The 23,482-nt window shown below is 37.1% G+C and overlaps 1 protein-coding gene and 1 long non-coding RNA gene across 2 annotated transcripts; both read left to right on the top strand.

Moving 5' to 3' along the window:
* Window positions 1-800: 800 nt before the first annotated feature.
* Window positions 801-7,346, top strand: LOC145813336 (uncharacterized). Its single transcript, XM_082908620.1, has 11 exons — window positions 801-936; window positions 1,215-1,426; window positions 1,714-1,779; window positions 1,918-1,983; window positions 2,602-2,646; window positions 4,208-4,252; window positions 4,550-4,633; window positions 5,284-5,603; window positions 5,678-5,768; window positions 6,387-6,441; window positions 6,538-7,346. Exons 1-8 carry the CDS (start codon window positions 801-803, stop codon window positions 5,299-5,301), a joined length of 672 nt encoding a protein of 223 aa, XP_082764746.1. The 3' UTR covers window positions 5,302-5,603; window positions 5,678-5,768; window positions 6,387-6,441; window positions 6,538-7,346.
* Window positions 7,347-18,680: 11,334 nt separating this feature from the next.
* LOC145819992 (uncharacterized) lies at window positions 18,681-21,180 on the top strand. The gene is made up of 2 exons (XR_014360846.1): window positions 18,681-19,992; window positions 20,924-21,180. It is a non-coding gene; the product is annotated as an uncharacterized LOC145819992 (long non-coding RNA).
* The last annotated feature ends 2,302 nt before the right edge of the window (window positions 21,181-23,482 follow it).

The following is a 23,482-nucleotide window of genomic DNA, read 5'->3' as shown; positions in this document are numbered from 1 at the left end:
GCGTATGATTGGCCATCATGTGTTGGGTTTGATCCTAGTAAAATTTTGATTGGCCATTTTCTTGTTAGTGTTTCTTCAAGTTTTAAGTACTCTTTATAAGTATTGGGTACAAATTCTTCAATTTGTGTTTATTTTGGTGAATCTGATTGCAGTTTATGTTCTAATGCAGGCATGTAGACCAGTGAAGACTACAACTTTAATGCTAAGACATGATTTTTGAATATATGTTTGTTTGTGGTTAATGCTAAGACATAATTTTTGGATATATGTTAGTTTGTGGTTTAATGTTAATACATGATTTTTGGATTTTGAATATATTAATTTTGTGGGTAATGGTGATTGGATATTAACTGAATGAGAAAGTGAATTAGTGCTTCATTATAGCTATTTGAATGGGAGTTATTATTTTATATTAGTGCTATTAAGGTATTTTTTTAGTTCAATCAAATAAAATTAGCACAATTTAAAAAAAAATAAAATAAAATATAACGGCGTTTCTACAAACGCCTCTTAAACCTTACTTTAATTTATAAAAAGATATGACGGCGTTTTACAAAAACGTCGCTAAATATTATCAGTGACGTCAGTGTGTGTTTAGTAGGACATTTGGCGGCGTTTTTAAAAACGCCTTCTATACTAATATCATGACGTTTTTAAAACGCCACAAAGCTATAGCGACGGCCGCGTCCTCGGCGTTTGGTACTAAGCGTCGTAAAAGGAATTAGCGGCGTTTTTAACACTTATAGCGGCGTTTTTTAAATGCCACTAAAAGTCTGTTTTCCAGCAGTGTGTGTAGAAAAATGGAGTGCAGACCTGTCTCAGTGGAGCTTCTCACGGAAGAAGAAGCACTCAATTTATTTATGAGTAAGGTTGAAGAAGGTCAGACAGTGTTTATTCTTGAAGTGAAAGAAATTGCAAGAAAAGTTGCCAAAGAATGTATGGGACTGCCCCTTGCAATCGTTACCTTGGCTGGCACTACAGGAAAATGAGGATTTAACAGCGTTTAATTAACGGCGTTTAATTAAACGTCACCTTTTTTTATAATTAATGGCGTTTTTTAAACGTCGCCTTTGTTGTTAGGTAAAACGGTACCGTTTTGTAGAAAGAAGACGTTTAAAAAACGCCTCAAACCTCTCTCTTCACACCCTCTTCCCTGTCTCCCTTCACACCCTCTTCTATCTCTCTCAGTTTTTATTTTGAAAACCTATTTTGAGCACCGCCGTCTCCTTCTCACTCACTCAAATCTCTCACTCACTCCTTGCTCTCTCTCTCTCTCTCTCTCTCACTCAAATCTCTCTCGATTCTTCTTCGATTCTTCTTCAGTTCGGTGATTCATCTCGGGATTGCGGTTTCGAAGTTCGATTTTGAGCGTAGATCCGTGATTCATCTCCATGGATTTGGAACTCTTCGTCTTCTTCGATCAGAGGTTAGTTGCTCTCTCTTTCTCTCACTCAAATCTCTCTCGATTCTTCTTCAGTTCAGTGATTCTTCTTCGTTTAATTAACCACATTTAGAAAGGTTAGTTGCTCTCTCTTTGAATTGTTTTGATATCCTTTATGCTTGTTCAACATGGCTATTATATATAATAGACGAAATCCTAATCATAGCCCAAGGATTAGAATAAAAAAAAGGGAAAAATTATTGGCGAATAAAAGCTAGTCCTAAATTTGACTAAATTTTATGCTTGACCTCGTCAATATATGTAATTTTCAGGTACTCAAAGAGAGTTTTAAGATTTATTGTGCAATTAATGATGGAATCATCAATCTGGTTGATAAGGTGAATTGCCTTTATTTTCTTGCAATATTTCCAACTTTAACATGGTATTAGGTGGAGCTTTTCGCTTGCTTAGACTTTATGCTTTTGTTTTTTTATTTTTTATTTGTTTTTTATTTTTATTTCTATTTTTTTTTCCAGTTTTTTGAGATGCCAAGACATGAAGCAATGAAAGCCTTAGATATATATAAACGATCTGGCCAACAGGTGATGTTTGCATTGATTTTTGTTTGAATCATCACTTTTCAAAACTATATTCTGTATTTTGTCAAATTAAAATGGGATGGATCTGAAGTTTAGACTCTGGACTCGGTTTTAATCATTCAGATTCAAGTTTTAGTGGTTAAAAAGTAGGTGTTTACTGCAGGCTGGAAGCAGATTGAATTTTTAAAATGCCTTTTCCATTACTGTCTCACCAATTTGAATAGTCTAATAATTTTCCTTGGAAGTTGTTTTTTTTCACACATTTTAAGTGATATATCTAGGGAACTGAACTATGCCTTTTTAGTTCATTAGTAACCGTTTACAATGTGATCTACAGCTGTAGAATGTTAAGAATATTAAATCTGATGGCATTGATATGTAATATATTATTAACAAGGTCTTCACTTTTCTCTTTTTTGTTCTTGCGCTGGTGGGTCTGGATTGTTAAAGTAACATCAATAGCCTGTTGAGTAATTCTTATTAAATGTGATGCTGTCAAGTCTTGAATTAAGTCAATATCCTGTTGAGTAATTCTTATTAACATTCAGAGGAAGCACCTATTTGAGGACCCATGAGCTTTAAATTGATTATCTCAATGCCATCATTTGATTTTTGTTGTAGGAAACAAAAATGGGCTTCTATTGCCTCACACCACCACCGACCAAGGTAATGCTGTGACAAACATTTTGTTATTCTAAGTAGGATTACATTTTTATGTTGCTCTTAGTTATCATGGATATTCTTGTGTTTCTTAGAATTTTATTTGATCAAATCTTTCCTTTTTAATTCCACTTGATGCTACTGGGTGAAAATTGCGTCCATGTATAAGGAAAATGATTGCATAGCTATCCTCATTTTGGAACATTAAAATCTCATATAATATATCATAGAATGATAAAATATTCTTTCAAAATTCAAGGTATGAAGGTGTTTTGGTGTTGTTTCGATATGGTTGATCCTTTGTGGTGAAACAGAGTGTGATAGCTAAATGATATTGTTGTTTTTAATTTTTAATTTTTTTTTCCCCCAATTTTCTTGCTTTAGAAGAAGGCAAACAAAACCTTTCTTGTCCAAGAGGAGATACGTTAAAGGGTTTTAATGATTTGAGTGATATTTGCTTTGTTATTGGCTGCAAAGTAATCCTATACTTTTTAGTGGTCTGTCAAGCAGTTACTCATTCAGTTGAAACAACTTTGTTTAAGCCATAATCCCTGAGTTATGTTACAGAATTTTATGCTTTTTCTTTTTTGCTTCCAAGAAAATATCATTAGGCTTACTTTGGAAAAATAATTTACAAGAGAAAAGCAGGAAATGAGCAGAGAAAATATCATTAAAGGTTCTCCTATAGTTGTGGCAATATGAACCAGATAATGAAGTTCTTTAGCATGCCCCTCCTGCATGGTGTGATTGTTTGTAGAATTTATCCCCGCCCTCGCTCTCTCTCTTTCTCATTGAATACTAGTTGCTATCTTAGTTGTTTTTTGTGATTGAATTGAAGGAAGAGATTATTTTTGCAGCAATGAAGTGACTCAAAGACCTGGGTGCCTCGTCTTTTATTCTTGATCTTAGAGATAATCTGGGTGGACTAGTTCAGGTTTGTTTGATATCTTACATTCTCCATTTGTCAATGTATATATATATATATATATATATCCAAGTTGGACACTTTTATTATTTCATCTATTGCAGAAGGTTAAATTCATGATGCCAAAGAAAAATTGTCTTTGTTATATTGGTTACCATCAGTGCAATTTTAATGGATAACAGATAATTTGAATCGATTTCTTAGAGCATTGTAATTTTCTTTCTTTATTTCTTCTCCTTTGTTCTCATTGAGCCATGATTAGGTTTTATTTTATGTTATTTCTTGGACATGATTTTTAGTTGCTCTTGTTATCCTTGAATCAGGAGTTATACCCATTCATACCTTTTAGAATAACACTTCCTACCTATATATGTGTTCAAAGTTCATATTTATCATAAAAAAAAAAAGAAAAAGAAAAAAAGAAGAGGAATGAAAAAACCGTTTGGAGTTGAGGAGAAAAAGCTATTTGTGTATCTTATGAGCAAAGGAAAAATTGATTTGCTTCACTAGTTAGCTGATTTTTTCCCCCACTAATTTTCAAATGCTTTTAAACTATGTTTTTAATTTTTTCGGTTCTGTCCATGGAGTTTAATGTGATTGAGTGTTTAAAAATTGTAAATTTGATTGTTTTGCTTATTTCAGGCTGGGATTGAAATTGCTAAGCTCTTTCTAAACCAGGGGGAGACGGTATGTGAATCTAATCAATCAATGTCATTGAAATTGTAAAATCCATATTTTGATAAATCTCCCTCCATCTCTCTCAAGAGAGTTCTTAATTCTTTTGTGTGCTGGCATTTGTCCATTGATGTTATCATCAATTCCAAAATTGCTGGTTGTTTGTCATTGATTTAAAATGAATCTCATGACATAATAAATGATCATATCTTCTTTATTTTGAGATGATCCAATATTACGGGTTTCTCATATATGTACTTATATCTAGAAACTTGAGGTGCTTTCTTAGGGTTGTGGTCTTATGGGCAGGTGATCTATGCCATTGGAAGGGATCCCCAGTACCAAAAAAACATTATTGCAGAAACTGCACTTCTAATTACAGCTCCTGTCATTGTATGTATGCCTTCCTAATAACTACATATACTTCTATTGGGTTTTTGAAGTGAATTTATATGTATGATTTGCACTGTGGAAATTTATGGAATTCTCTCAAGTCAGTAGCGTGACTGTCAATTTAGAACCAACTTGTTGACTATAAACAGGGATTTGGACACAAATGATTTTTGGCATATCCTGTGAACTATATAAGATGTGATCTTTCTAAAGCTGGGATGCTTAATGCAGTACAATATGGATTGCTATTGTTCATCCTTCATGCAGAAAACCTTGGGGTTGTAATTGGATCATGGATTCGGAGAGGAAATTTTCTATGGAAAAGGAAAATTGAAAGGAAAAATAAATGAAATTGAAGTTAATTTTCTTCTCACTTCTCTTCTCTTTTCCTTTCCTCTGCAAATCTCTCCTCAAATCCATGATCCAAACACAACCTAACTGCTTAAATGGCCTTACTAAATTATTGGGTTTGTTGAATTTCTGACTGGGTAGAAGTGAGCAGAACAAACTATTGAATGATCCAATCTGGGTCCATCAAACTTAGGTTCTATTGAAAATTGTCTTGTCAATTACTTAAAAACTCATGTTAAAATATATATATATATATATATATATATATAATCTTAAAAGCTCAACCTTAGCTCTGGCAGGTTTTCTTGACCTACTGACGATCCTCAAATTTGAGTTGGGGACCCGGGGTTCCCTAAAAGATATATTTCACATTATCATGAATGCAGAAGGTGGAAATGGAATACAAAACTTACAAATACTTAAAAATGGTCAGACTGATACCAATTTTGTGAACATTTTTGGGTTGGATGGTTTTTTTCAGTATACTTTTTAAACTACTTTTGATTGCAATATGGCTAACCACTTATTTGTTATTTCCGATGCAAGTTTTGGTGAACAAAAATACTGCTAGTGCAAGTGAAATAGTGAGCAGCTGAGATTATCACAGAGATTCATGCAGGTGAACAAAAATTATTAGTTAAAAATAATTTCTATATATTTTGAGTTGTTGTTAGTGACTAGTATTTCATGCAGGGGTCCTCGATGGGCTAGTGTGAATCTGGGCATCTTTGTATGCATGCAATGTTCTGGAATCCACAGAAGTCTTGGAGTGCACATATCAAAGGTGATACTTTATGCATTGGTAGTGCGCTTTAATATTGTGAAGTTTGTCTATTGGTCCCTTCAAAGTTCCACTGTTTATTTTTCTTAGCTTTAATGCCAAAAGAACCAGTAAGTAGAGAGTTTTTTACTTATTAAAAATAAAAAAGAAAAGCAGAGAAAGTTTTATGATAGATACTAGCAATAGGGAAATTACTATGTAATATTTTTCAACTTTCCAACTTGAAACCTGACCTATTGCTTTCCAGCTTGAAACCTTACCTTTGGTGCTCTCTCTCTCTTTTCATTGGCTTCTTATTGGTCTTTCCCTTATGGAAGGTCTCTTTGAGAAGGTGGTTGCCATGGGTTATGGGAAATAAACATTCATATCCCTGTGATAAGTTGCTTGTTTGTAAATGCTTAAATCTTCATAATCTACAGTTCAATAATGCAGAACCAAAAATTCATGAGCCCTTCAATTGTTCTGTCATAAATTGCTTTTGGGTTAATATTGAATCCTTGCTAGGTTTACCCTATCAGGTAAGAAGAAAATATTTTTTACTTCTGCACACAAATACGTGGTTAAGCAAATGCCAATTATTATTTGCATACTTATCAATGGGTTCTTTTTGGATTTTTGCAGGTGAGGTCTGCTACTCTGGACATATGGCTTCCCGAACAGGTTGCATTTATTCAATGTAAGCTTCTCTGTGAGTACAGTTTCATTTTTTAGGCTGATGTTGGTCCAAGATAACAAGAAAGTGACTCAATATATGGTTTCCTATCCTATACAGCAATGGGAAATGAGAAGGCAAATTGTTATTGGGAAGCAGAGCTGCCCCCTAATTACGACAAGGTTGGGATTGAGAATTTCATTCGTGCAAAGTATGCATTTTCATGTTTTTGGGAACATGAAGCTGACAAAGGATACACATTAATTTGAGTCACCTGAGGAGTAATGAGAACAAAAACAGTGAAAGATACACATTAATTTGAGTCACCTGAGGAGTTAAATGCAAGTTTTCAATCAAAAGGCATAAATTCCAAGCACAGTCTCCAGATCTGTTTCTTCTTTTCCTATCACTGCAGAAACATGTAGTAATCAGTTTCCTCCTATGTGACTAAAAAATAGTTTGTCACAATGCATTCATGCTTGACACTGGTGTATCATGTATGTCTAGTGAATGTGCTGAACTGTTTGTTAGAGAATGTTTTATTTTGGCTGATTTGGTACCTTCTATTATCATAGATCATGAATAATTTGAGTTATGAGTTATTGTTTTGTTTTCTAATTTTTTATCATAATGTCAGAAACAAGCTGCCAAGAAGGATGTATTTCAGTTGTTTGCTGAGAAGGTGGAATATTTCAGAGGAAAAGAAGGATGTACTTCCAGCTATGTATTAATATCTTGGAATGGATTGTGATTTTGTATTCATCATATTCTAAAGACATACTAGAATCAGATAAGAACCTAGAAATAGAAAACATTGGCAATATTCTACTGGGAAAGAATCTTTTGGTGCGCTGTGATTTTTAGATATATGTTAGTTTGTGATTAATGTTAAAATATGATTTTTGGATATATGTTATTTTGTGGGTAATGGTGATTGAATATTAATTGAATGAGAAATTGAATTAATGCTTCATTTGTTATTTGAATATGAGTTATTATTTTATATGTTAGTTTCATGACAGGTGTTTGAATGGGAGTTAATATTTTATATGTTAGTTTTATTATAGGTATTTTTTTTAATTTAATCAAATAAAATTAACACAATTTCACCCAAAAAAAAAAAAAAAAAAGAAAAGAGAGAGATATGACAGCGTTTTTACAAATGCCTCCTAAACCCTCGTCATTAACGGTAACAGATAAGACGGCGTTTTCAAAACGTCGCTAAATATCGTTGGTGACGTCAGCGTGTGTATGGTGGGACATTTGGCGGCGTTTTTTAAAACGCCTCCTATACTAATATCACGGCGTTTTTAAAACGTCGCAAAGATACAGCGACGTCCGCAGCTTCGACGTTTGGTACTAAACGCCACTAAAGGAATTAGCGGCGTTTTTGATAGATATAGCGGCGTTTTTTAAACGCCACTAAAAGTCCAATTTCCAGCAGTGTGGAAGTATGAGGGGAGTAAATGACATTCATGAGTGGAGAAATACATTAAATCAATTGATAAGCTCAACAAAACAGATCAGTGACATTGAAAATGTAGTGTTTGAGATACTGAAGTTTTGTTATAGTCGCCTAAAAGATGAAAAGCTCCAATATTGTTTCTTGTATTGCGCATTGTATCCACAAGATCATATCATCCCTAGGAAAGAGCTGATAGAGTATTGGACTAATAGCTGAGGTGAACAGTATAGAAGCAATGTTCAACAATGGTCACACTATATTGAATAAACTCATAAATACCTGCTTGTTGGAAAGTACAAAGATCATAGGACAGAATGTGTGAGGATGCATGATTTGATCAGAGATATGGCTCTCAAAATAACAAAAACTAGTCCTAGATTCATGGTACAATCTGGTGAGGGATTAGAAAGAGTACCATTTACAAACTGGTCTGAGGAACTTGAGACGGTTTCCTTAATGTATAACACGATTAAAGAACTTCCTTTTAAGCCACCCATTTGCCATCGGCTCACAACCTTACTATTGGGACATATTCCATTAAGAAAGATTTCAGATTCAACTGTTTCACTCAAATTTTTCTCCTCGTATTGATATTGAATAGTCAATAGTGAGTCTGTACGTAGGAAGAAAGCTTCAAGGAGAATGGAGAACGGTGGGTGGATACCAGTAGTGAAGCAAAGGAAAAAGAGTGAAGTATGGAGTAACCAGGGCAGTAAGGGCTTAATCTCTGTGTTTGTGGATAACATCCCTTCCAATATGGATCCGAAATCATTGTTTCATCTGTTCTCCAAGTTTGGTTTAGTGAAGGATGTGTTTATACCACAAAAGAGAAGGAAGAATACCAATACTCGATTTGGTTTTGTTAGATTTGATTGCTCAGTAGCTGCAAAGGTGGCTGTACAGAAAACAGATGGTTTGTGGGTGGCGGATAAGGAACTTAGGGCATGTTTGATTGGGTGGATTGGAGCATGGGATTGGGATTATTAATCCGTGGGCCCAATTATCCTATGTTTGTTTTAACATTTTGATTTAGGATTAATAATCCAATGGATAATTAATCCAACAAATTTGTAGGATTATTAGTAATGGGGTAGGGGTGGGATTATTAATCCAATGGATATTAATCCAATTGGATAGTGAATACCACACTAATTTAATAGGATTATTAATACTTCACTATTAGTGTTGTGAATCAAACATGACCTTAAAGTCAAAATAGCAGAGTATGGTCGTATTGCGAATAGATTGGTGAGAAGGGATTAGGTTGGAAGGAATAGTGGTGATAAGGTCGGGGAAGGAAGGTATAATGGGGATCAGGTGGGTCTTCGAAGATCTTTTGTTGATGTGGTAAAAGCAGGCGCTAAGGGACAGGGGGGTAATGAAAGATATACGATTCTGGTTAATGAAGAAGGGCATGGCTGGTTGTATGATAGTGTGTTGCTAAAGTTCAAATCGGAGTTCTCGATGCAGGGTATTGCGATGGTGCTAAAAGAGAAAGGACTGGGGCATGTGCTGGTTAGAAATGGGGGTGGTAGGACTGCTATATTGACTTTCTCATCGAAGGAGAATATGCTGTCACAGTTTGAATTGGTAAAAGAATGGTTCAAGGAATGGTGCGAATCTGTCAAGCTTTGGGAACCAGGAGTATATACAGAGCAAGAGAGGTGTCTGTGGCTCAGGTGTTATGGTGTTCCTCTGAGTATGTGGAATAGAAACACTTTCAACACGATTGGGAGTATATGGGGCAGTGTGCTTAGTTTGGATGGAAATATCAGTCAACCACAGTCCTTTAGTCATGGAAGAATTAGAGTTGCAACGCAATGTATGGAGTGCATAAATCAAACGATCAAGCTGGAATGCAAAGGTCGTTTTCATTCAGTCTTGGTTTGCGAAGAACAACCGCAGCTTGTAGTTGATTGTGGTAGCATTGTGTCCAGTGAGGCAAGGGAGGATCAGAGCTCAAACAAGGTAGTCCAACATCAATCTGTTGGGATAGATGTTGGTGATCAATCTGGTGTTAATTTGGTTGTAGAAGATGAAGCTGTTGATGATGTTCAAGTAACCAAACAGGAGGACACAGTGGTAGAGGAGACGGTCAGTGGAGTGGGGGACAACTTGGTGGTTGAGGAGTGTATGGTGATGGCGGTGGCAGAGGGCAGCCTACAAAACAATGATGATAATCTATGTGTTAATGAGCAGATAGCTACACCCGGGTTGCTTCAGTGTATGGGTGGGTCAGCTAGAAATAGGCCTGGTATTAGCTTGGAAGTAAACTTGGGCCATATTCAAAACCCAGTGGTGAATAACAGTGTAGGTGCTGGGGTGAGAGGCCCAAATGTAAATCTCACTACCACTACTAGTTGGGCAGATACAAGGCCTAGTGGGTGTATGGGGCAAACAAAGCATGAAGGTTGCAATGGCAACTTCTCTAATGGGCTGAAGACAAAAAAGAAAGGGATAACATCGGAAGTGGATTTGGTTCATACCTAGTGTGATGGGCCTAGATTAGGACTCATGGGTAGTCATAGTAATTCAGATAATGAGGTGTCACAGGCCCAGGATGTTGGCTCATCATCACTTCGTGTTGAGGCTTCAGTTGATAGTGGCAACACAGTTGGTAAAAAAGGAGAATTAAAACAGAGGAAAAAGTTAGTACGAAGGAATGGAGGTGCAGTGGGTATGGGAAGTTGGAGCAGAGGTGCTGTCCTAAGAGGTAAAGCTGGGTTAAAAGCAAGATCGGATGCACAAAGGAAAGACACAAGTAAAGTAAAGTCTGGGGCACGATCAAAATTGGAGGTGATTGGGAGAAACTTTCATAGAGATTTGACGCCTCAGGAGGAGGCAGAAGCAACAATACGTATGGGCAAAGCCTTAGGCATATGTTTCGGTGGGAAGGAAGAGGAGGTGAAGGAAAAATTAAAGGCTATGGAGATCAAGGATAAAGTTCAGGTAGCTTCAAGGGCTGTACATACACAGTTGGGAGCTGATGCGCAGAATTGATTGAATGTATCAGGTGGTTATAGGTGTTATGTAATGTGTCTCTATGAAGCTCTTATCATGGAATGTAAGGGGTTTGGGTAAATCTGTAAAGAGAAGGAGGGTCAAATTACTACTTAAGGATAGGAAAATTGATTTTGTTTTTTTCCAAGAGACAAAGAAAAGTGAGGTTACACCAGATTTTGTAAAATCATTATGGCCTGTGGATGAAATGGAATTCATGGCAGTCGACTCTGAAGGGAGAGCTGGTGGGCTTCTGTGCATTTGGAAACCAACTGTTTTCAAGTTATCCCAGTGTTGTAGTACAAGGCATTGCATTGTACTCTCAGGTACTCTTCTTCCTTTTTTTAACTGTGTTCTTGTCAATGTTCATGCTCCTAATGAAGTTAATGAGCGAAGTAGATTCTGGAATGTCCTGTATGGGTTGAGACCTAGCTTCTATAATCCCTGGTGTCTAGTTGGTGACTTCAATGAGATACGGAATCTTGGGGAAAGAAGGGGGTGCTCTAGAAGAGACAGAGGGATGAAAGAGTTTAATCTATTTATAGAAAATATGGAGCTTCTTGATTTACCCATGTTGGGAAGACAGTTCATGTAAGAAATAATGTATAGAGAAAGAGAGAGAGAATAAATTGTATGTATTATTGATTGATATAATGTTGATATCTATTACAATGATTCATGATTCCTATATATAGAAGAGGGTGAGTGTGTAGTAGGTAAGGAGTAGGTGAAGTGGAGGTGGTAGTGGTGTAGTGGGTTAGGTTTAGTAGAGTAGGTGAGGTGGTAGTGGTGTAGTGGGTTAGGTTTAGTGGAGTAGGTTTAAGTGGGTGAAGTAGGTGGAGAGTAGGTGGATTTTAACAGCCCCCCGCAAACTCAAGGGGGATAGGAACTAACCAACTTGAGTTTGGAGAGAGTAACAAAACAAGAAAATACATAAAAATAAAAGAGGATAAGAGACACTGTATGGTCGTGTCAGACCATTGGTGAAGACACTGGATGGTGGTGTCATAACGTTGTAGAGGACACTATATGGGGGTGTCATAACCATGTAGAGGACACTGTATGGTGGTGTCATAACGGTGTAGAGGACACTGGATGGCGGTGTCAGACCGATGTAGAAGACAGTTTATGGGGTCATGTCGGACCGTTGTAGCAGACAATGTTGTGACAGTTGTGGTGACAGTTTACGGAGTCTTGCTGGACCCTTGTAGAAACTAACCGGAATCAATGTCGGGACAGTTTACAGAGTCTTGTCGGACCCATGAAGGAGCTAACCGGAATCAATGTCGGGACAGTTTACAGAGTCTTGTCGGACCCTTGTAGAAATTAACCGGAAACAATGTCGGGACAGTTTACAGAGTCTTGTCGGACCCTTGTAGAAACTAACCGGAATCTATGTCGGGACAGTTTACAGAGTCTTGTCGGACCCTTAAAAAGTCGCACCCTCAAAAGGTGTGCCCAATCTTTCAAAAGGCGTGCCATCAAAAGGTGTGCCCAATCCATAAAAAGGCGTGCCATCAAAAGGCATGCCCAATCCATAAAAAGACGTGCCATCAAAAAGCGCGCCAGACACGCGGCGATGCACGTGATCGACAGTGCGCGTGTCGGCCTCTTCGTCATGTGCTATATAAATGAAGGCGGAGGCTGAGAGAACATGTGGAAATCAAACCAGTCTGAAACCTCTGAAAAACTCTTCGTGGGCTGAGAGAGATACACTGGTACCACTCTGTAAAAACCACTCTGTAACCAACCCATCTCTGAAACACTCAGCAACCATAACATGGCCTCTTCTTCCCGTCCAGCTACCCAGAACATGGCCTCCTCTTCCCGTGGTCTGCTTACGCTCTTTCCAGAACTGAACGAGTCCACAAGAGAAATAACTGGTGCGGTGGCCAGTGAACCCCAACCAAACACTTCTGGGTTTGCTCCTTTGAACTTTCCGATGCGGTCGGTGGAGCAAAAAATGGCGGTGCAAACTGATATTGAGGCCAATCAGTATACTCTGAAGTCATGTGTGGAAACCATGACGGCGGTCACAAACTTGTCGCACCGGCTGCAGAGCAGGACAAATGAAGTGCAACAGTTAAACTCCCAGCTGGCTCTGCTCCAACGCATGTATAAGGATGCGCGAGCAGAGATAAGCGTGCTAAAGACGGAAAACAAGGAGCTGAAGCGGAAGGCCACCGTGATGTTCCGTTTTGGAGGTCCACCATATGCTGCAGTGGAGGAGCAGGGAGGAGGCAACTTGCTTGGTGGTCGAGGAAGCACGGAGGCAACACCGTCAAGGACCGCCCAGGACGGAGGCAAGAAGAAAAGATCGACGGAATAGGCGAGAAGAAAAATCCCACTGTTCCGATTTGTGTTGGTTGTGTTTTGTTTTGTTTTGTGTTTTTTTTTATTTTTATTTTATTTTTATTTTATTTTTATTTTATTTTATTTTTTTTTTTATGGTGTAAAATGCTGATCGGGGTTGATCCCCGGCATGAAGAAATGACAAGTTTGTAAAATGTTGTTTTTTTTTTTTTTTTTTTTTTTGGGAGTGTTTTGTTGAAAAAATAAAAATAAAATGAAAGAAAACAAGGGAGAAAGAAAATAGATAAAAAATATTTATAGATGGATTATATGAAAAACATCAGTGCGATTGTTTCAAAATAAAGTGGGGTATTTAAAAAAGAGGAAAAGTGATTTGGAAAAAATAAATAAAAATAAGTGATTTTTGAAATCAAATGGAGGAGAGAGAGGGACAAACCCATGTGATAAAGTGGAGAGAGAGTCGGTGAGTGGGGTGCAAAAGGTGAAGGAGAAATGATGGATTGAAAATGGTTTGGGTCAAAAGTGGAGTATGGTAAGGGTTTCATCCAAAGCCAAAATTCCTGCAGCGAATCACTTCGCAAATCCTAGCATGAGCTTTTTCTCTTTCCAGGCTTATTTATGAATTTCCTGGTGATTTCAAGAGCCTCTGGTGGCATTGTGGCAGAGAACACCCCAACCTGGATTTTGGGTGGCAGCAACTGAGAACACCCCAACCTGGATTTTGGGTGGCAGCAACTGGAAAATATCATAGATCTGATTTTTAAAAACCTCGTGACAGCATTTCATCAGCTTCATCAAAGACAAACATTTTGATGCAAACAGGGCGAAGTGATTGTCTCCGCAACATGTCAAACACACGACCAGGAGTACCAACAACAACATGAACCCCACTGGAGAGAATGCGCTGATCTTCGCGCACACTAGTCCCTCCAACACAAGCATGAACCTTCACACTTTGCTGGGCAAGTTCAAGAGTGGGTGGAAGAACCAAAGCTTGGCACTCAACCAAGCTATAATCTAGCTGCTGCAGAATTCCAGAGCAGAATGTTGCAGTGTTTCCAGTTCCAGACTGTCTCGTCATATGAGGTGAAGAATTCTTCTCCATCAGCCTCACACATGACTACAGTTGCACAAATCTTTGTTGATTTTATTAGCGGAATAGGTTGAGGTCCGGCGGGCGGCCAAGGCGAGGTTGCCGCCCGCCGGTGAAGCGAGAAATACTAAGGTCTTAACCTTGCTCTGATACCATGTAAGAAATAATGTATAGAGAAAGAGAGAGAGAATAAATTGTATGTATTATTGATTGATATAATGTTGATATCTATTACAATGATTCATGATTCCTATATATAGAAGAGGGTGAGTGTGTAGTAGGTAAGGAGTAGGTGAAGTGGAGGTGGTAGTGGTGTAGTGGGTTAGGTTTAGTAGAGTAGGTGAGGTGGTAGTGGTGTAGTGGGTTAGGTTTAGTGGAGTAGGTTTAAGTGGGTGAAGTAGGTGGAGAGTAGGTGGATTTTAACAGTTCACTTGGTGCAATTCTAATGAAGGTGAAAGATGGAGTAGAATAGACAGAGCACTCATGTCAACGAAGTGGGTGGAAAAGTTGAATTTAAAGTTATGGGGTCTAGAGAGAAGTGTTTCAGATCATTGCCCCCTGCTACTGGTCGAGGATGGCAGGGATTGGGGTCCAAGGCCATTCCGGTTCATAAACGCTTGGACTTCACATCCGAAATTTGGAGAAGTTGTGAAAAAGTCCTGGGTTGATTCTGCTTTTACTGGCTGGGCAGGTTTTATTATTATGAATAAGCTGAAGGTTCTACGTTCAGTTTTGAAAAAATGGAATGTAGAGGTCTTTGGCAATGTTACTCATTCATTGAAAACAGCGGAGGAGGAACTCCATGCAATTGATCTAGTGGCTGAATCTAGAAGACTTATGCAGAATGAGGTTAAAAGAAGGAGAGAAGTTCGAAAGGAAGTTTGGTCATTAAATAGGAGAGAAGAATGGTTATGGAGGCAGAAGTCTAGAGTTAATTGGAGTTTAAAAGGAGATAAGAATACAAGATTCTTTCATGTCATAGCTACAAGCAGGCAGAATAGAAATCTGCTGAATTCAATTGAAGTGGATGGGGAGATTCATGAGGATCCACAAAAGATCAAAGTTGAGGTAGCTAAACACTTTAAAAATAGATTCTGTGAAGAGTGGAAAGTTCGACCTAAGCTCCAAGGTGCTTTCAAGACCATTGGGCATGATAATGATTCTAATGGGCTGGTTATTCCTTTTTCAGAGGAGGAGATTTGGAGAGCTATTAGAGAGAGTGATGGAAATAAGGCACCAGGACCTGACGGTTTTAATTTGTTTTGCTTTCAAAAGTGTTGGAAAGTTTTTAAAAAGGATATCTTGCAATTCTTCAAGGAATTTTATGATAATGGATGCTTAGCAAAAGGTATTAATAGCTCTTTCATCACATTGTTACCTAAGACTGAGAATCCAGGTGGTGTTTCAGATTATAGACCAATTAGCCTTATTGGATCTCTGTACAAAATTTTGTCTAAGGTTCTAGCTTCTAGACTCAAGAAGGTATTGCCTAAAATAATTGGAGAATCTCAGTCCGCTTTCATTGGGGGGAGGAACATTTTAGATGGGATTTTAGTATCCAATGAAGTAATAGATTGGTGGAAGAGGAAAAAGAAGAAGGGGGTAATTTTGAAACTAGATTTTGAAAAAGCATACGACACGGTAAATTGGGAGTATCTTTTTAATATGATGTCAAGCTTTGGATTCCAGGATAAGTGGATTAGGTGGATGAAGGTGTGTATACAATCAGTTAGAGTTTCAGTTCTTGTCAATGGTTCCCCGACTAATGAATTCTGTCCAGAAAAAGGACTCAGGCAAGGGGATCCGTTGTCTCCCTTTCTTTTTAATATGGTGGCTGAGGGTTTGAATATATTATTCCAAAGAGCTAAAGCATTGGACTTAATCAAAGGTGCTGTGATTGGCCTAAGGGAGGTTAATGTCACCCATTTGCAATTTGTGGATGATACAATTGTGTTTTGTGAGGCCGAAGAGAACGACATTTTGAGCGTTAAGAGAATCTTGAGGTGTTTTGAAGTGTTCTCTGGATTGAAGATTAATTTTCATAAGAGTACAGTTTGCGGAGTAGGTGTACAGGAGGCAGAGGTAAATGTTTTCGCAGGAAGATTGAATTGTATGATCCAAAAGTTACCTTTCATGTATCTTGGTTTACCACTGGGGGCCAGCCCGAGGAAGAAAAGCACATGGTTGCCGGTAATCAATAAATTCAAGTCTAGGCTGGCGTCTTGGAAAAGGAAGTTACTATCATTTGGCGGTAGGTTAACATTGATCAAAGCAGTGCTATCATCTCTACCAGTGTACTACCTCTCTCTGTTTAAATTGCCTACAAATGTATCAACATTGCTGGACAAAATTCAGGCCAGGTTTCTGTGGGGAGGTTCAGAACTTAAAAAGAAGATCCATCTGGTAAAATGGGAGGAGGTTACCAAAACAAAGCACTTGGGAGGTTTGGGGATTAAGAAACTGAAGGAAGTCAATGATTGTTTACTAGCCAAATGGTGGTGGAGATATGGCAGTGAGGACCGTGTGTTGTGGAAATACATTTTAATTAGTAAATATGGCAGCTCTGGAGGTAGGTGGAGACCAGATTCTGGTAGCAGTGCCCAATGTTCAAGAGTCTGGAGTGATATTCTCAGGTTGGAGCACAGCAATTCTAACCTATTTTGCTTCTTTATGGATAATTCTGTCATTCAAGTAGGGAATGGTATGAGGGTTAGATTTTGGGAGGATAGTTGGGCTTCCTACAAATGTTTGAAGGATGATTTTCCTCGATTATTTGAGTTGTCAGTAGAAAAAGAGGTCACTCTTAAGCAGAAGATGGATAAAAGAAATGGCTTATCTGAATGGAAGTTGAGTTTCAGAAGGAATCTGAGAGTTTGGGAGGAGGTTGAGATGGAAAGACTACAGTCCATTTTGTTTTCATATGACCCGTCTTTATCAGAAAAAGCTGATGCATTGGCTTGGAAGGCGTCATCTTCAGGTGTGTTTACAGTTAATTCAATGTATAATAGAAGATGTGTAGAGCAGTGCTTGGAGACATCAAGGTTGATTTGGAATAATATTTCTCCACCAAAAGTTCAGTTTTTTGGTTGGCTCGCTTGGAAGGGTCGAATCAAATCAAGAGCTTTCCTCCAAAGAGTGAGGTGTCTTAGTGATGAGGCTCAATTGAACTGTGTTTTTTGCAGCTGTGAGGTGGAATCAGGGTGTCATGTTCTGGTGCAGTGCCCCTTTGTTTGGAGGATCTGGACAAATTTGCTGAATTGGTGGGGTTTGATTTGGGTGATACCTGAAAAGCCCAAAGGGCTATTGGATTGGTGGAGAGGGTACAAATGGAGAAAGTTTGAACAGAAAATCTGGGAGGCAATTCCTTTGGCAGCACTGTGGTCTGTGTGGAGGCTTCGAAATGAGTGTATCTTTAATAAAAAACAACCTATATTGGAGGAGGTTTTGTGAGCTAATTAAAACTAGAGTTGCATTGTGGATTACTGCAACCTCTAGCGAGTTCCATTACTCAGTGCATGATGTGGTGGCCAATTTGGATCAGGTAAGGCATGCATTACATTGTGGCTGACTTGGTGGTATTGTTGGGGGTTTTATTGTCCACATTGGTGAGCAAATTGGGGTACATAATATCAATAGCCTGAAGATGTGGAGGATTCCGAACAGATGTTCTGGGTTGCCTAGAGGCAGAGAAGCATGCAGTGATCAGAAGTAGCCTATCTGATGGGGGCCTTAATAGGCTGCTGTGGTGATGTTGGTGTTCGGGGTGTATTCTACCAGCTAATCTATTGCTCCAGCAGAGGGATTTTTGCTGCTGTAATCTGCCTGATTGTTCTGCCTCTGGCCAACTAGCAGCAGCAGGCAATGCTAGATGGGTTCGTTTTGGACTCATCTAACCTCTCCCAACTGCTGTGATCTGAGTTGCTGTGATCTCAATTGCTGTGGCTGGTTGCAACTTCTTATCTGTGCTCTATCCTCTTCTAGCTGTGATCTGAGTGGCTGTGGTCTGAAAGGACTGGTTCGAGAGCCTAGTCTGTGCCTTGAAGCAAGGGTGAGTGGCAGCTGCAGGTTGGCGCACTGTTATGCTGTGTGTGGTCAGGTTTCTAGCTAGAAGATATGTTGCTGGTAGGCTGCTGGTTTGTGCCTTTGATGATGCTGTTGGTCTGGCTGTAGGGGTTGGTTGTAGGTGTATCTGGAGTCACAACTGGGTGTAGTTTCTCAGGATCCCCTTATCCTGCTCTGTCTTCTACTCTTTCTTTTATCTTTCTCTTTGTTTCCTTTATTGGTTCCTCACCAATTTAGGGTCTTGTGCTTCTTGCTCTTCTCTCTTTGTTGATGTAAACTGTGTATGTTATACTTTCTTCATCAATAAAGTGGGCTTTTGTTGATCAAAAAAAGAAAGATTTCAGATTCCTTTTTTACACCTATGCATTGTCTTAAGATACTGGATTTGTCCAACACCTACATACAGTATCTGCCAGAGTCCATCTCCAACTTGGTGAATTTGCAATTTGCATGCACTCTTAGTAGTGAATTGTGTATGCTTAGAGTATGTGCCGTCACTGGTGAAGCTGAAAGCATTAAAAGAGTTAAAACTGAGTAGAAGTCCGATTTGAGAAGTACCCCAAGGTATGGAAGAATTGGTCAATCTTAGAAATCTTGACCTCTCCTTCAATAAAAGCCTACATATGCTTCCTTGCTGGACCTTATGCAGACTCTCCCAACTTCAAATCCTTAGAATGGAGCTTTTGTGTCAGTACAAGAGGTCTTTGGCTACTTGAGGCAATTAAAAGTTCTTGGTGCTCAGTTTCTCAATGTGCAGGAGCTTGCCAGTTTTGTGACATCTCAACAATGCCAAGCCTTGGAAAACTACCGCCTTAAAGTGGGAAATAATTTTGAATAAATAAACAATTCTGTGGGGAAAGAAGTTCATGCGATCAGTTTTGACTCTAAACCTTTTGGGATTGGAGTTGATTCATTGGTGCTTCCCAGCAACATAGAATACTTTGGGATTACAAGATGCGAGGATCTCATTAGCTTATCAGATATTCTGTCCTTGAGGGATGCCGGTCATTTGAGAATTTGTCTTCTCCAATACTGTAATGGGATAGAATCCATCTTTTCATCATCATCCTTCTCAGAAGATTGCCAGATCCCACTAAGAATTGTCGAGGAATTACGACTTCTTGATTTACCTAGATTTAGGGTACTCTTTGATGGAGTTGTTCCCCCACACAACATTTCCTTTAACATTAAGAAGTTGTACTTCTATAGATGTTCCAGTGTCATGAATATTTTTCCTGCCCGGTTGTTGCAGAACTTCCCTAACCTTGAGGAACTAACTGTGTCTGATTGTGAGAATGTTGAAGACATAACAGTAGAAGTAGAGATGAGATATCAAGGCCAACATCAAGATGATAGCAACACAATCACACTCCGAAATTTGAAGAGTTTACGACTAGGAAAGCTACCAATACTGAAGAACATATATAAGGGCATAATGGTTTGTGAATCTCTGCAAGATATTCTTGTACATAGTTGTCCCATGTTAAGGAGACTGCCTCTTTCTTTCCACATGAATAGTGGGCATGCATCAGCACCTCCTGGTCAGCACATTAGGGGAGACGAAGAGTGGTGGGAATATCTGCAATGGGATGATCCCCACACCAAAACCACTCTTCAGCCTTTGTTTATTCCATTTCACAAGGTAAATATCATTATATTGTGTCTGATTAAAAATATGGCAAACTATATTCAAATCAATCCTTGACAAAGGTTGTACCTTCTGAGAGAGGTAGCTAGTTTTCATTGGGGAGTACTTTTTTATTATTATTTATAATCATGTAGTATTCCTTGTTTAATGTTGCACTAAGAATTTTGTGAACTCTTTGGCTTGTGGTTTTGGATTCATTTAAGTGCAGTAAAGGAGGTAAGTGACCCTCCACCACATCCAGTAAATTTTTTTATATGTATAATCTGTTTGAAAATTGTTTTAAACGTTGATGAGATCCTCACTTTGTTATTATGAAAATAAAATGTTTTAATACTTTCTTGTGTTTATGTTAAATGATCAGGATCAAATATAAGAATTGCCAACTTTGAAGGTATCAAAATCATTTGTGATTAACCGATTTATTGCTATCAAAATGTTTTATAAAGCTCATTGTGGATTCATAAATTTTATCACAAGCATGGATCTAGTTTGACTATGATTTGGACAGTAAGCCAATGCGGTTCAATGTTGGCACATAAACTAGTTTCTTTTAGGCTTTAATCGCAGAGTTAAATGCGATTTTCGGCCTTGTCACGAGCCAATGTGACTGTACTAAAAAAAAATTGAGTTTGTGTGTATCGAACCATTAAGTTCTGGACTGTCTGTATTAAGTTATTTAATTTGTTGAGATATTGAACAGTGAATCCTGAGTTTTTGAACTGTATGATTATTGAAGATACCTTATTGGATTTGTTTTACTTAAATGACAACTGATGTGCATGATTTTTTATCCCCCACCCTTGAATCACATTTCATTTCTATAGAAAGGTTTATATAAAATCTTTACTTACTGAAATATATAATTTACTTCTATTTGATATGATTAGTTGTGGTAGATAGTTACTGACTTACTTCTGTATTACAGATCTAGAGGAACAATGCTATGCAGTTTATTCTTGGAGTGGAGTGCTGAGTGTTGAAGCTATTCTTCATTATTTTGTTGGGGACATTAATTTATATTTTAATTATAGAACCCTAATTTATTTGGTGTAATGGATTGTTGTGAAACTTTTTGACATGCTCTGACATGTTATGTTCCTCTTGGACTGAACTTGTGGATTGTTGTTATCTCTTGTATTGTGGATTAAGGAACTATTGATTGTTTTTTTTTTTTTTTCATAATTGCCATTATTATTCCTCTAGCTTTGCAAGCTCTAAGGGTGAAGTCTTGTTAGTGTCTGGTGTTGCTACTCGCCTAGTTTGGTTGACAGTTGTTCTCTTTATGCAAAAAAATTTCATGCATATTCATAGATGTCAATTCGAATATACATTCATGTTTATGCATTTCATCTCATCATATTTGTGTAGTGACTTTGTTGCTTGTCCTTGAGACCCAACTCAACTAATTTTGGGAAACACAGTCAAAATTATGTTCATTTACTGAACTTATGATTTTTCATTTTCTTCATTTTTATTTATTTATTTTTATTGATCGAGGAAATCAAGTTGAGATTGCAAAACAAGGAGGGAAACATCAAAGGAGAGAAAAGAAGAAGATCCAGGAGGTGGGTGCAGAAGTCAATCTAATGATCTCTCTTTGTAGTATTGTTTCCATTTTCATTTGTAATCATAATGAAATGGAAAAGTCTGAAACCAGACATATTCACCTAGAATTTTCTAGGTGAGTAGTTGTATGGTGGAGATTAAATTTGTATAGTATAAGGTTTATGTGTAAAATAAATCTAAACTATAAGATGATAATTTTTGGATAATTATGTCTGAGTTTTGTAATATTACTGAAGAAAAAATGAAAAGGAAAAAAAAAACTAAATATAACAATCTTTTTAAAAAAAAAAAAAAAACTGAAAATACAACAATCTTGACTATGATTTTAAGTAATCTTTAGAATGTTTGAGTTTATATAATTTACATTTGTACTTACTTTTGATTTTTTATTTTTCACAATAAGAAATATATTAATTTATCTACTAATGTTTCATTTCATCTATTTTGCCCATTAGACTAGTGGTGCCTGAAAAATGAAAGCAAATAGTTATTGCAAGCTTAGTAAATCAAACAAATCTTTAACATTGATTTCTTGTTAAATCGAAACTCTGAATTCAAGTTGGAATCAAATATGAAAATCAGTAGCAAGAGATTTAGTTGCCTGTCATAATAGTCAGGGTTCAATAATAAGATATAAAAACAGAGTTTCGTATTGCTGCAAATGAAATTTACATAAAAATGAATGTAAAAATTGAGAGGGTGATTGTATTGAGGTCTATCCTACCTGTTGGCATAAAAATGAATTGCAAAAACCATTTTACATGTAATGCAATGACTTCCAACTAACCACAAATTGGAGTCAAAATTCAACATGTAACAGTGATGTTATATTATTATTAACACTCATATTATATTATTATTAACACGAGTATTATCATTGAATGATAAATTAACACATGCAATGATTGAATCCCACTATAACTACTAATATGTATATTAATAACATATTGTGGCTTATTCAGTTGTTAAATTTAATAGTTTAGAAGAGTTTAAGTGATATGTGTGATAGCTTGAAAAACAAAGTAAAAAAAGTGTTACCAAACAACTACTTAAGAAAGCAAATTAAACTTTTTGTTTTAACTATGTCATGTATATTTAATTGAATAAAAAACCAAGCAAAAATTGATAAAACAATTTATTATTTATCACATAATTGTAGATTGAATACCAGTGAGTGTTTGTGTCTCACAATTATAATTATCCACATGATTTTGAATATAGGAGAATTATATAAAAAAATAAACTACTATAATTTAATTTGTGTTTAAATTAGTTACATCTCATTTTGAATAAACTAAGTTTAAATATATCTTAATGGCTGTTTGGAAACACCTAAAAAAGTCATTTTTAGTGACTTTTTTCAAAATTATGTCAAAATATTTTACTTTTCTAGTTAGTCTTGTGTAAACGAATCAAAAAAATATTTTTTTTTGAAAAATTCCCAAAAAAGTTGAAAAATCAAAATAATCCAAAAAAGTCAACAATTTTTTGCTTATTTCTGGACTTTTTTTAAATTTTTTGTAACATCGAGTTGAAATTTAGAAACCTAAAATTTTTTTACAAAATTTTAAAAAATTCACTAAAGTCGAAAATAGGCACCCAAAAAAGAAAAAAAGAGTACCAATTAAGCAAACCCAAACACCAACTAAAACTCCATAAAATTTTAAATCAAAACTCATTGGTTGCTTACAGCCCTAATTGCATACTTATGTTTGAAATGATAAAAGCCAGCAATAGTAAACAGGGGAAGCATCAATTCCTTTATCTTTAGGAGAAAAGTGAAATTACAAATATGCCTTTGGATTCCGTTATCTACAACTTCTTTCTAAAGACAAGAGAACTTTGTAACGGCTACTTACAGAGACAGTCAAGTCAGGTGTTTAAAATTCTCTCCCTCCCCCCCTCTCTCTCTCATCGG

Source organism: Camellia sinensis, chromosome 2 (assembly GCF_055761805.1).
Source record: "Camellia sinensis isolate YWXY chromosome 2, ASM5576180v1, whole genome shotgun sequence".
Lineage (NCBI taxonomy): Eukaryota > Viridiplantae > Streptophyta > Magnoliopsida > Ericales > Theaceae > Camellia > Camellia sinensis.
The sequence above is the reverse complement of the archived record's forward strand: the minus strand, read 5'-3'. Positions and strand labels throughout refer to the sequence as shown.

What these genes read in the sequence shown, in the direction of transcription:
- LOC145813336 (XM_082908620.1), top strand. Translation starts at nt 801, where the DNA reads ATGGAGTGCAGACCTGTCTCAGTGGAGCTTCTCACGGAAGAAGAAGCA. An exon ending in AAGAAAAGTTGCCAAAGAAT is followed by an intron (nt 937 to 1,214) that starts GTATGGGACTGC and finishes ACCTATTTTGAG; the next exon opens with CACCGCCGTCTCCTTCTCAC. An exon ending in TTCGTCTTCTTCGATCAGAG is followed by an intron (nt 1,427 to 1,713) that starts GTTAGTTGCTCT and finishes TGTAATTTTCAG; the next exon opens with GTACTCAAAGAGAGTTTTAA.